The sequence below is a fragment of the Nannobrachium achirus genome (assembly GCF_963921795.1).
Source record: "Nannobrachium achirus genome assembly, chromosome: 15".
NCBI lineage: Eukaryota > Metazoa > Chordata > Actinopteri > Myctophiformes > Myctophidae > Nannobrachium > Nannobrachium achirus.
In genome coordinates, this window is record NC_137822.1 from 49,247,794 (window position 1) to 49,261,751 (window position 13,958).

The window sequence follows — 13,958 nt, forward strand, 5'->3', positions numbered from 1 at the left end:
AAATATTAGAGGCAGAAATTAACAACGCCTCGCAACGCAAGTTGTGAGCATGTAGATCAGCTATTTTCACAATAGAACCGTGTTGTACAAAATGCAATGCCTCAACTCTTAGTGCTCGTCAGGGTGGGGGGGGGGGGGGGGGGGGGGGGTCCCCAGTTAAAATATGATTATTCTGGGGGTCCCCAGTTAAAACATGATTATTTTAGGGGTCCCCAGTTAAAAGATGATTATTTTAGGGGTCGCGGCCTGAACAGGTTGAGAACCACTGGTCTAGAAGAACACGTGGGGAACCAAATGTCCTAAAGCGTTTGAGGAGGATTCTTTTTTTTTTCTAATAGCCTGGGTGGGCGGAGTCAAGCTGGCTGTCAGAGCAGTGGTAGGAGGAGGGAGGGATTTGATTGGACGGAAGCGGACGGGGACCAATCACATGGGCTCCCTGAAGGCGCCCCGGGCGGCGCTGGCAGCAGCGTTGGCCGTGGCCGTCTGGACCGTCTTGTTGGTCATCACGCCCGTGGCGAACTCAGCCTGGGCCTTCTCAAAGCTGGCATCCGTCGTACGGTACATACCATGGACCTGAGGGAGGGGGGGGGGGGGGAGAGAGAGAGAGAGAGAGAGAGAGGGGGGGGGGAGAGAGGGAGAGGGAGAGAGAGAGAGAGAGAGAGAGAGGGGGGGAGAGGGGGAGAGAGGGAGAGGGAGAGAGAGAGAGAGAGAGAGAGAGAGAGAGAGAGAGAGAGAGAGAGAGAGAGAGAGGGGGGATTAAACGAGAGAGAAAGAGAGAGAGAGAAAGAGAGCGGAGAATGAGATGAATACATAAAGATAGAATTGTTTAACCTAACATAATGAAATAGCAGTTTGTTAACCACTATAACGAGGTTGCAAGCTACATGTATTTGCTGTTAAAACAAGTGTTAAATAGCTATATATATGTTGTGATCAGGGGCATAGTTCCGCCGATTTAAAATGATTCAAATACGGAACTAAAACTTACTATGATTGGCCGCAAAAAAGAATTGTTCTCCATTGGATCCCATTCATTTTCCCCTTTCGTTTTCTAACCTTAATTAACATTTTCATACATACTTTATGGTTCATATCGCTAGTTAAAAATTGCCTTTCAATCACGATGATATGCGTTTTGTGAAAATAAGGTCCCATTTATATTAAAAGTGATGATAAAGTTGCGGGGGGGGGGGTGGGGGGGGGGGGGGGGGGGGGCGTGGCCAACTAAACTGATACCAGCCGGCTGTGTTCTTCTTCGTGTGCTGTATTTCGGGAGGCTCCGACCCAAGTATCCTTGCGGTTGCATGTGACTGTTGGCAGCCAATAGCATCCTCTGGTGCCTTTACAATCTATGATGGCAACACCCATGCCAAGGACCCAAAATGCGTCATTTGCGCTGCATAGAAACCAATGGCTTCACACTGTCCATATATTTTTTACAGTCTATGGTTGTGATAGCAACCTTAGGCACGGTGCCAACATTGGCACATGGGAGGGTGATCACTGGTACACTGGCAGAAGTGTGAGAGAGAGGATTTATATTTTAAAATCTAATATTGTTTTAAACGTGGTCAATTACATTAAGTCACCCAATTTGCAGCAAATTACATCCTGCACATGATTCTACATCCATTCAAACTCTGAACTCTGACTGGGGAGGGAGTCAGGGAGATAGGTGGGTTATTGATCTGAGTCTAATGATCCTTATAACAATGTCCTGACAATCAAAATATTACAGAATGTTGATGAACATAAATGAACAAAACATGTCACTTCATTTTAAAAAGGTTGCCGACTCTGGCTATAGAGTGTTTGTTCAGTAGCAGCAGGCTCCATGTCTCTGCTGCTATTTAGTAAAGAGAACATAGATGTCCAGGTCAGGATACCAATGTCATCCAATCAGGAGAGAGAACTGATTGGACTTTAACCTAAACAATATAAAGCCCCTTTAACCACGGCGTGTGAACATAGCCGATCTACAAGCTGACGACACGTGGAGATGAGAGGCGTTGTGAGCTTGTAGATCGTCTGTTCTGGTCATAAGCATGCTGCGTAACTCAGGGTTCCCACACATTTTTACCAATACATTTCCAAAACATTTCCATAATATTCAACCCGATTTCCAGGCCTATATAACAATCATTCAGCGCAAAGATAAAGCATAGAATGGTATTATGGTATAATTCCAATTCCAAATGTGTGCCAAATTATTTTCTACATCACCTATCTATCCTAGGACATGGTGGATAGCAGTTCAACCCATATATCATAACTAGGAGTTGAACTGCTCATGCCTCCTCAGCTGATTGATTCACGTGTTGCTCTGAATAACTTGGGTTGCACTTCACAGGTTTGGGTCACGTGGCAAAGGAACAGATCTACAAGCTATCAGTATCTACGCGTCGAGCTTGTAAATATGTCACATACATTAGCAAAATCAATAGCCAAAACAATGCTTAGACAAATATTTCTCCAGGACCTTCCAGGACCCTCGATCAATTCCAAACCTTTTTCCAGTGAGAGAAAAAAAGGGGGTTTTCTAATTTCAAAGTATTTCCCGGAATGTCATGACCGTGGGAACCCTGGTACCCTCTTGAACATGATGTTTAGGCCATAAACATGGATCCAGCACCGTATACAACGTTGTGGGGATGTGCATATTCTACTCCTTAGGTCATAAACATGATGTTTAGGTCATAAACATGCTTCGTACCCTCTTGAACATGGTATAGTGTTTGTTCAGTAACAGTGTTTAGGTCATAAACATGATGTTTAGGTAATAAACATGGATCCAGCACCGTATACAACGTTGTGGGGATGTGCATATTCTACTCCTTCTCCTTAGGTCATAAACATGATGTTTAGGTCATAAACATGATGTTTAGGACATGATGTTTAGGTCATAAACATGATGTTTAGGTCATAAACATGCTTCCTACCCTCTTAAACATGATGAGAGACATGACGGCCAGCGCGGTGAAGAGGAGGGCGATCAGGATCATGATGATTCCCACCGGGACGCTTTTATTCAGCGCCATCAGAGCTGAGATCCACCCACTGAGACACACACACACACACACACACACACACACACACACACACACACACACACACACACACACACACACACACACACACACACACACACACACACACACACACACACACACACACACACACACACACACACACACACAAAATGTTTATGTATGTTCATTGTCCACATGAACAGAAGTACAAGGATGCCTCGTACAAAGGACATAAACACTGCCAGTGCAGTCAGATAATATGAAACAACAGACAGTTACTAAAGTGGTGTCGCTCTCCATTCCGACATGTCGCCACTCAGAAATTGACTTCTTATTGTCGGAATGGCGACACTTCCATAGAGGTTAAGTTTAGGGTAAGGGTTAGAGATAGGGTGAGAGTCGGAATGGAGACATGACGGAGTGGCGGGGTGTAACCTTACTAAAGTGCATAGACGTCAGAATGTGTTTGAAAGTATAGAGTGCTTAATACTAATGAGAATGACAGACATACTTGTCAGGTTCAGGCTTTGTATTGAACTGAAAGTGAATCAATACAACATGTCCAACATTCAGGCTATATACTGTCATACAAGCTGATCACCGATCACATCGATATGCAATCCCTGTAACAGTTGTTGCATACAGTATAGTTGACATTCTTGTCAAACAAAGCAGACATAAATCATGGATAAAAGGAAACAACGCCTCCTCCAAATTGAGCGTCTTCCTATGTGTGTGTGTGCCAGGGAAAAAAAAAAAAAAAACGTCATAAGGGAAAGGGAGCAGATTTACAAGCTCTCAACATGTCATGCTGCAAGATGTTGTGGGCTTGTAGATCGGCTATTTTCATAAAGATTGTAAAACTAGTGGAACAATAAACAAATACCCTTTTTTAACATTCCAGACTTCGATATCATAAATAAATAGTACATTTATAAAAGTGTGCTGCCTGCCTGATATCAGACATCATAGAAAGACTTAAAATGATGTGCTGTATCGTATCGGTCCATATCGGAATCGTATCGAATTAGATGCTTTCATATCGTATATCGTATCGATGATGAAAAATTTATATCGCAGCATCTCCACTGTAAATGAGGGCGACCTCAATGTCTTCTCCAGAGTAAATAAAGGTTGATTCTCACCTGGCTCCCCAGTGTAATAACGTTATGTTTGTAGATCAGGTATTCTCACCTGGCTCCCCAGTGTAATAACGTTATGTTTGTAGATCAGATATTCTCACCTGGCTCCCCAGCGTAATAACGTTGTGTTTGTAGATCAGATATTCTCACCTGGCTCCTCAGTGTAATAACGTTATGTTTGTAGATCAGATATTCTCACCTGGCTCCCCAGTGTAATCACGTTATGTTTGTAGATCAGATATTCTCACCTGGCTCCCCAGTGTAATAACGTTATGTTTGTAGATCAGGTATTCTCACCTGGCTCCCCAGTGTAATAACGTTATGTTTGTAGATCAGATATTCTCACCTGGCTCCCCAGTGTAATAACGTTATGTTTGTAGATCAGATATTCTCACCTGGCTCCCCAGTGTAATAACATTGTTTGTAGATCAGATATTCTCACCTGGCTCCCCAGTGTAATAACATTATGTTTGTAGATCAGATATTCTCACCTGGCTCCCCAGTGTAATAACGTTATGCTTGTAGATCAGGTATTCTCACCTGGCTCCCCATCCACTGATCCCGATGCACTGCATGACGTAGATCCCAAACTGACAGATGTAGACGAAGAAGAACACGAAGAACCTGAAGGAACTGTCACTCCTGTAAACACAGATATAGAACACATAGAAGGTTCAAGGTTCAAGGTTGTACTTTATTGTTACATCTTTTGTACAGGTACATAAGAGTAAAACTTATTTTTGTTCGGCTTCCTTTCAGACAATGCAGTGGTAGAACAAAAAGAACACAACACATCTTAGATAAATAATAATGACTTAGGAAAGAAAGAGTGCAAAAGGCAAAAGAGCAAGGAGAATGAAAACAGCATCCTCAGCTGTACATGTGCATAACGTTTGGTATATTGTATGCAACAATGGCATTATTTTTCCGTACCAGCTACTGTACAATAACATTTTGTAAAAAAAAAACTTCACAGTGTGTTCCATGTGCAACAGGTTGGAAATGAGGAAATTACAGCTGATTTCTCGGGTCATGTGCCATTTTATTTCTCTCTTTATCCTAAGATAACCCATTTTTCACCCATCAGTGCCAGTTGCCTAAGCTGTAATCCTGGGCTCTGCTCTCCCCCTGCCAACCTGGGCAGAGCCCTGAACTGAGCTCATGCTTCCTTCAGTGCATGAGGAGTGAGCAAGCCGCTTCTTATCTGGAAAGGCCCTTTTACACCAACCCCACCTAGGGTGTGGGCACTGATGACGCAGAGGAGAGAACACGCCCACAGCGTCTCCCGGCGAGAATCAAACCAGGACCTTCTAGCTGTGAGGTGACTACGCCACACAGCCTCATGCAATGTTAATTTTGTTGACTTAGTCCTAAGACTAAATGATTTCAAAAGACTAAGACTAAATCTTTGCTGCACAGCATCAAGACTAAGAAGACTAAAAGACTTTGATATTTTGTCTTAAGACTAAGATTAAGACTAAACGATTTCAGAAAACTGAGGTGATAGCTCTTCACCTTGGACTATGATAGACCCTTTCGACTAAAACTAAATGTGTGTTATTCAAAAGACTGAGACTACGACTAAATCAGAATTTGCTTTCAAAATGAACACTGTCCTCCCCTGTGCACTGATTTCTATGATGGCAAAGGAATTATAAGGCCCGGTGCAGTGTACCTGAAGGCCCCATACAGCGGTCGGTACCAGCAGTGTGTGTTAGCCCCATATAGAACCTCACCCGTCGCTGCATACTGTTGTGCTCCGAGATGAGGTCCTAAAAAGATGGCGTAGCGATCGCTGGACTGCCGCAACAACGAGTTGGAAAACACTCAAAACGACATTTTATCCAAAAAGTAAAGGTAGTTCCGAGCTCCCAGACTGTGGTTACCTAACCTCGGTACATAAAACATGAACTACGGCATGAAACAACCCCTTAAATCGCTGGTTTTGTAATGTTTTCCCATTCAACTGGAACTCCCCCGGCGGCAGTTGCCTGTATCTGCTACAATGGGAAAGATGCAGTACTGGCACCTGCCGCTGGGGGCTTTTCTGAATTTAATGAGACTAAATAAGCGATTTAAACCGTTTTCCCAACGCCGTGGTTCTTGTTTTATTTACCGAGGTTAGGTAATCACAGTCTGAGAGCTCGGAACTACCTTTACTTTTTGGATAAAATTTCGTTTTGAGTGTTTTCCAACTCGTTGCGGCAGTCCAGCGATCGCTACGCCATCTTTGTAGGACCTCATCTCGGAGCACAACAGTATGCAGCGACGGGTGAGGTTCTATATGGGGCTATGTGTGTGTGTGTGTGTGTGTGTGTGTGTGTGTGTGTGTGTGTGTGTGTGTGTGTGTGTACCTGAAGGCCCCATACAGCGGTCGGTACCAGCAGTGTGTGTGTGTGTGTGTGTGTGTGTGTGTGTGTGTGTGTGTGTGTGTGTGTGTGTGTGTGTGTGTGTACCTGAAGGCCCCATACAGCGGTCGGTACCAGCAGACGAAGGAGCAGGGTGTAAACAGCAGAAGCCACAGGATGGCCAGACCGAAGTCCACTCCTCTCGTAGCGTCCACACAGAACCACGCCAGGCAGCCGAACAGGTTGGCAAACAGCGTCCCCGCGTGGGCTGGAGGGGAAGCGCAGTACAAATGAAAAACAAACCCCGGAAACCTCCACATCTCCACATTTTAACTCGTCGTGGTTTTATTTTATAAATTAACGCTCCAACTTGATCAAACTACTGCATGGGTTTTCAACCTTTTTTCACATCAAGGTCCATTATTTATTCAGCATTGGAGTCACAGAACCACCATTTGATGACATTCGGCCGGCTACACGGAGCTGGATATTTCTGAAGCTAGACATTTGCTAGACATTTTTTTGCAGCCACAAGAAGCTAAATGAAGTGATACAGATGTTTAACATGAATTTACCTCTTGATTTTACACTCTTAAGAAGAGTTACAGATCTATAAGGGTCCATTTGGTTACCAAGTACAACTCTCCATCATTTAGCTGGGGACCACCTGGACCACCTGCAGCTATTGGTTTCAAAAAGTTTTATACCCGGTATAATATATATATATATATATATATATATATATATATATATATATATATATGTAATGGAGGTGAATCGGACATCCCCACCCGGGATTCGAACCCGGGCATCCCACATGACAGTCCAATATCTTAACCATTGCTCCAAAGGGACATCCCTATGGAACAAGGGAGATACTAGACTTTTGAGGCTTTAGGCTGGGGCTGCGACTCTCTCCGTCACACTCACGCCCCTTTAGACCTCCTCCTACACGGAAGCCCAATCCGGGTCACGGCACCATTGTAACAGATGTGAATCGGACATCCCCACCCGGGCTTCGAACCCGGGCCTCCCACGTGAAAGTCCAATAGCTTAACCATCGCTCCAAAGGGATATCCCTATGGAACAAGGGAGATACTAGACTTTTGAGAACGAAAAGTGACATAGCTCTGTTTACACAATGCTGTACTCCCTCCACCTGTATATCAACAGTTTATATTATATTTTGACACTTGCTTTGGCAATGTAAACGTATGTTTTCTCATGCCAATAAAGCTCATCTGAATTGAACTGAATTAAAGGGCCAGTTCACCTCTGGGACAACCAGATCTTATTGTATTGATGCATTTTGCATCATATGATGCTGCATGATGACTCATATGATGCAAAATGCATCATCATTCATGCTGAAATACTAAAATATCTCAAAACACAGATTGAACACAAAAATAACTCAGGATTGTGTTGATCGTGTCCCAAACAACAATAAAATAAGATCTGGTTTCCCCAGAGGTGAACTGGTCCTTTAATAATAACTCCATTGGACAAGTTTTTTTTTTTTTTTTGGTTCTCAAATGTCTTGATAAGTAACAGTTTTGGACGTACAAGGTTTCCACAGCTGACAGCGACCATATAAGGGCGTCTGCATTCTACAGCCCCCACTGGAATTTGACACTAGCATAACCACATAGATGGGGTCAAAGGTCACGTCTGAGAGGCCAGGGCACCAGGAAGATATACCAGACCAAACCAAACCATTAGACCAGAGGTCTTCAACAGGGGGTCCGGGATCCCTAGGGGGTCCTCAGAGTTACCATAGGGGTTCCTCCAAATCTTTGTGTGATATAAGCGGTTTTTCTTCTTTTCTATATTAGCCACTAGAATCCTAGCGTCCATATTCTGAGAACTTTAGCCAAAGATAGCCGATCTACAAGCTCACAACTTGTGAGCTTGTAGATCGGCTGTTTTTGGCAAAGAGGATTTGTGTAGAGGGGAAAAAGAGCGAACTAAGTACAGAGTGAAAGGTCAAGTTTATTAAGTATTGACGGTTCAAGTGGTTAAATATATGAAAACACAAATTGACATGAATCCAAAATACACTGATGATTGTGCTGTCAAACAATGAAACTATATGGAATCTATGAACAGGTTGTGGGGGTCCCTGCTTCATCTCTCTCTCAACTAAGGGGTCCTTGGCCTGAAAACATTGAAGACCCCAGATCTACAAGCTCTCAACACATCGCCACCATCCACTGGAAACAGTAGACCAGACGGTAAAGAAAGAGCACGGTAGTTGCATGTGTTGACTTTACCTGTTTGAACAAAGGGATGTTCCGCTTGTATTCCTTTTATTTGTTCAGTAGGATGGTCCCCAGCGGGTCCATTTGGTTTCATGTTACGCTCTCAAGAGTTAAATTATTGTTTATCATCTGCATTACTAAATGTAATGCATTATTTAAGAAGTCTACACAATTAGAGAATGGAGAACATGTCTGTTATCTCTCCTATGGCAGTGTTTCTCAAACTTTCAAATGTCAAGGTCTCCCCTTAACTCTGACAGTATACACATGGAACCAAATGAACCCTAACGGGTTCATTTGGTTCCATTGTGTATATTGTCAGAGTTACAGAATTGTATGGGTCTTAGACCATGAGTTTAGACCCCCATAAAGGAACCCACAGAGTCCCTGGAATCCACTTTCAGAACCGCTGGCACCAACAATACAGCATGAACTTGTAGACAAAATCTTGTGCAACGATGACAGAATATTCTATGTTTTGGGGTTTATGAGAGGCTAAATGTCATCAAATGGTTCCATGGCTCAAACGCTCAATAAATAATTGACCTTGATGTGAAAGAGATTGAAATCCACTGGTGTACAAGGTTTCCAGAGGGCAGACAGCCAGACAGACAGACAGACAGACAGAAGCCTCTATCAGAGTCCAGGGTGAAGAGCTATTCACCGCAAATTTTAGGTGATCAGCTATCCACCTAAAGTGAGAAAACAAGTGGAGGCCATCATAGTCAGTCACGGTGAAGTCCTATCACTGTGACTGACTGGTCTAGATCGACCAATCAGTGAACGGGGTGATGGGCTGATCTGTCTGATAGTAAAAACAGAGAGATGTGTCGGGGTTTGCGGTGGATAGCTCTTCACCGCGAGTAATGACGTAATGTTGTAGTTTTATGACTTAAAAAGACTACACCGCGGTGGATAGCTTATCACCGCGGTGCCGACTATGATAGGGGCTTAACAAACAGACATAGACACAGCCATTCCCCTGTGCAATAGTCCAGGAGTTTCGTGCAGTATGTTGATGGAATCGTGCACTTTATGAAAGAAGCATGACATTTGGCACACAGTTAGAACATGCCATATGGAACATTTTTGGCTATAGGGGCATCACAGATTTGTCTTGGGAAACTTGTGGGAGCCAATCAAAGTTGGGCTCTCACAGACTTCACTATAGAGTAAAATAATACAAAAAATAAATACGCTTTAAGAAGCATGTGAGGGGTCAAACTAGGTGTTTTTTGATTCTGAATCCAAACATTTGTTTTGCATGAAAAACATTCCTTGGGCTAAAAACGACCCCATAAAACTATGATTTAGTGATAAGTCGTCACTTTTCACTCGGAAAGGAATGTTTTTCGTGCAAAACAAATGCTTGCATTGGATTCAGAATCCCGAAAAACACCTAGTTTGACCCCTCACATGCTACTTAAAGCATATTTTTATTTTGTATTATTTTACTGTATAGTAAAGTCTATGAGAGCCCAACTTTGATTGGCTCCCACAAGTTTCCCCAAGACAAATCTGCGATGCCCCTATAGCCAAAAATGTTCCATATGGCATGTTCTAACTGTGTGCCAAATGTCATGCTTCTTTCATAAAGTGCACGATTTTTGCCTGAAACGCTCGGACTACAAGTGCTTGAACAGGGGAATGGCTGTGTCTGTCTGTCTGTCCGTCTGTCCGTCCGTCCGTCCGTCTGTCTGTCTGCCTGCCTGTGTGTCTGCCAGGGACGTGCTGGGCCCCTGATTCAGCCCGGGAAAAAGAGTTGTAGAGGCCCTCATTGCGCGCTAGAGAGAGAGATCTCTCTCTATAGCGCTGCTGCTGCTACTCAAAGATTTGTGACAAAGTGACAAGCCAATGGGCCAATTACATGAGTTATATCTCGTCGTTGTCGGGTGGAAACCTTGTATGTCCAAAACTGTTTCGCACTGCGAAAAACTGTTTCGCACAACGCATCGCACTGCGAGGCGTTGTGTGCTTGTAGATCTGCTGTTTTCACTACTTTTGTGCGACGGCCTTGTATGATGAAGCAGGGCTTTGCTTTGTGAAAAAACTTACACATTTGAAACTTGGAGATACGAGGTTTCTGCCCGACAGTGACGATTTGCTTTGTTGGCCGCCCAATGGATCAAAGGCTGACATTTTATTTCAATGTGTTTCCTAATGGCCGGTCCAGGCCGGGAATGAACCGGCCGTTTGGGAGTTGTCCTGCTTTTCCCAATGGCCAGCACGTCCCTGACTGTCTGTCCTCTGGAAACCTTGTACACCTAAATGCTGTGGAGCAGCATTTAGTGTTGACAGCCAGTCAGCTGATCCCACGCATAATGAGATCACATGGTGCTTCACGTGACCCCGGTCATGTGCTTCCCTACATTCCACTCTGAATACGTAGCCGGTGAAGATAGTTCACAATATGTAGCCTACATGAGTGGTTCTCAACCTGTGGGTTGTGGGGGGTCCCCAGATGATTAACTTAATGTGCAACATTGTTTTCCTCACACAACAGTAAACAAACCAACATAAAGTTTAAGTGTATAGGAGGTATCTGCATGTTTCTAAAGTGACAATTTAAGGACTTTTAAGACCCTTTTAATACCTCTAAAATAAAAATAAATAAAAAATAAAAACAATGGCCATATTGTCAAATATTAGAGGCAGAAATTGTGAAAATAGCAGATCTACATGCTCACAACGCCTCACGGCGTGAGGCGTTGTGAGCATGTAGATCTGCTATTTTCACAATAGAACTGTGTTGTGCAAAATGTAGTCTCGCGTAGCCAGACAACTATTCCACAATCTCTGAATGCTATATAGAGTCTGGAACAGCAGCTCCCTAACGGCGAGTAATGGAAACGGGCATTACCGTTTAAGAAAATATATTTTAAAATGTCATTTCTGCTAAGCAGCAAGCTAAACATGCTTATATGATTTTTATTTATATAATGATAAATGTGTGCGATGTGAGACTGAAACGGAAGTGACGAGGGGGCTTAACTTCCGCTTCATCTCGCACTCATCGTTTCTATTTCCCTTTACCAGACTGTATGCCGGGAGAATTTGACCAAATCGCGGAGGCAACAGTCTGGCCACGCGAGACTATACAAAATGTAATGCCTCAACTCTTAGTGCTCGTCAGGGTGGGGGGGGGGGGTCCCCAGTTAAACTATGATTATTTGGGGGGTCTTGGCCTGAAAAGGTTGAGAACCACTGGCCTACATCACCTCACTGACAGAGTGGTAAAGAGATAGTTCACACACTTTTTTCCTATTGATTACTGCTCACCCCTTGGAGACTTGAATTCATGGATATATATTTTTGTTTTGTTTGTGTCGCAAAATGGGGTTCAGTGTCTGGCCCAAGGACATGTGTGGACAGGAGGAGCCGGGATTCGAACAGCCAACCCCAAACCTTTTCATGTCAGGGACCCCCGAAAGTACATGTAATTGGCCACGGACCCCCCATCTCAAAACATGTTGTTCCAGGGACCCCCTCAGAAGCAGAGTTTTAGTTACAAATGTTCGCTTTTAAAAAGATATATATTTTTAAAACAGCAGATCTAAAAGCTGCTATCTCACCCATCCACATGTAGTACATGATCTTGACGGTCTTCTGGAACTCCACAGGGATGTCCACGGTGATGTCATGGTAGAAGCAGGGTCCAACGGGGAACTTCTCTGGTAGAGGAGGCCAGTTGTTCTTACGCCCTGAAACAACAACAACACAACAACTATAGAATTAATTTATGCTAATGTGGAAGGCAGGGCAATATGGCTCATTACTCACACCAGCAGGAAGCTATCAGCTGGGTATGTACTGTATGTACTGTATATACTGTATGTACTGTATGTACTGTATATACTGTATGTACTGTATATACTGTATGTACTGTATGTAGTTATCCTCCTTTGTTTAAGCCCTTAATGCCAGTGACTCTCAAACTTTTTCATATCAAAGACCCCAAATTGACATAGGCTGAAGACCCCCTCCCCCCCTCATTTAGTGACATTTCAATTTCTGGGACCCCAATTTATATTGTAAAATCAATTTTCATTTTGCAAGTTGGCACCTGGACTGGAGTGCAGTTCTATCGCATTGGTCCTCAAATTGGTTCCCTCAAATTGGGAAAACAAACATTTGCATTGGATTCAGAATCCCGAAAAACCCCTGACCCCTCACATGCTACTTAAAGCATATTTATTTTTTGTATTATTTTACTCTATAGTAAAGTCTATGAGAGCCCAACTTGTATTGGCTCCCACAAGTTTCCCAAGACAAATCTGCGATGCCCCTATTGCCAAAAATGTTCCATATGGCATGTTCTAACTGTGTGGCAAATGTCATGCTTCTTTCATAAAGTGCACGATTCCATCAAAATACTGCCCGAAACGCCTGGACTACTCTGATGATTACTCTGAAAAGATGTTGAAGAGAAAACGTATATACAACAACCTGTTATCCGTGTCTGCTCCAGTACGCTCCTTCCATATATTCAAGTCCCGTTCCTGAGATGCACCGGACCGACCTGAACTAGGCTAGAGGCGCGCTGGACACTCCTCATGCTATAGTGTATTTAGTATAGATCAGGGGTCTCAAACTCAATTTACCTTGGGGCCGCTGGAGGCAGAGTCTGGCTGAGGCTGGGCCGCAGCCTCAGCGCACATGCACGTGTGCGCAGCGCGTGCATGTGCGCGTGCACATGCACTAATAAAATAAATTAGTGCATGTTGTGACGGCCCCTAGGGCCTTATAGGGTTAGGTGGGTGTGTGCCTGCATTAACCATCCTGTTGCAGTGCTGGATTGGAGGGTGGAGTCGTGAGGCAATCAGCTGAGGGGAGACACCTGGCCAGTGCCGCCCCAAACACTATAAAAGACCTGCCTCACTAACACTCTCTCTCTCCTCAGTCCTCTCCAGGCCGCTGGAGCGGCAGGCCACCTCAGAAAGCAGCTGTTAGTTTTTGTTTATGTTGCTTTAGTTAAGTTTAGTTCGAAGCTGGGCAGTTAGTTTCCCTGCCATTATGATTTGGAAACTATAATTCTTGCTTTATTCTATTAATTAATTCATTTTGTAAATAAAAACACACCTTTTTGGCATTTACCTCTGTGTCGTCTCCCCTTTTTTGTGGTGGTCCTGGAGCCAGACCATCACAAATGGGGGCTCGTCTAAAGTCAACATTCGGTAA

The 13,958-nt window shown here is 43.7% G+C and overlaps 1 protein-coding gene across 1 annotated transcript in view; it reads right to left on the reverse strand.

Annotated features, from left to right (window-relative positions):
• Positions 1-216: 216 nt before the first annotated feature.
• The window catches only part of LOC308298858 (secretory carrier-associated membrane protein 1-like), a 42,745-nt gene continuing 29,003 nt past the window's right edge, over positions 217-13,958 (reverse strand). Inside the window, exons 5-9 of the mRNA XM_080742547.1 lie at positions 12,353-12,481; positions 6,628-6,787; positions 4,712-4,813; positions 2,940-3,057; positions 217-573 (exon numbers count right to left, since the gene is read on the reverse strand). Coding sequence (XP_080598673.1) covers positions 424-573; positions 2,940-3,057; positions 4,712-4,813; positions 6,628-6,787; positions 12,353-12,481 — 659 coding nt within the window. The 3' untranslated portion in view covers positions 217-423. The remainder of the gene's footprint in view (positions 574-2,939; positions 3,058-4,711; positions 4,814-6,627; positions 6,788-12,352; positions 12,482-13,958) is intronic.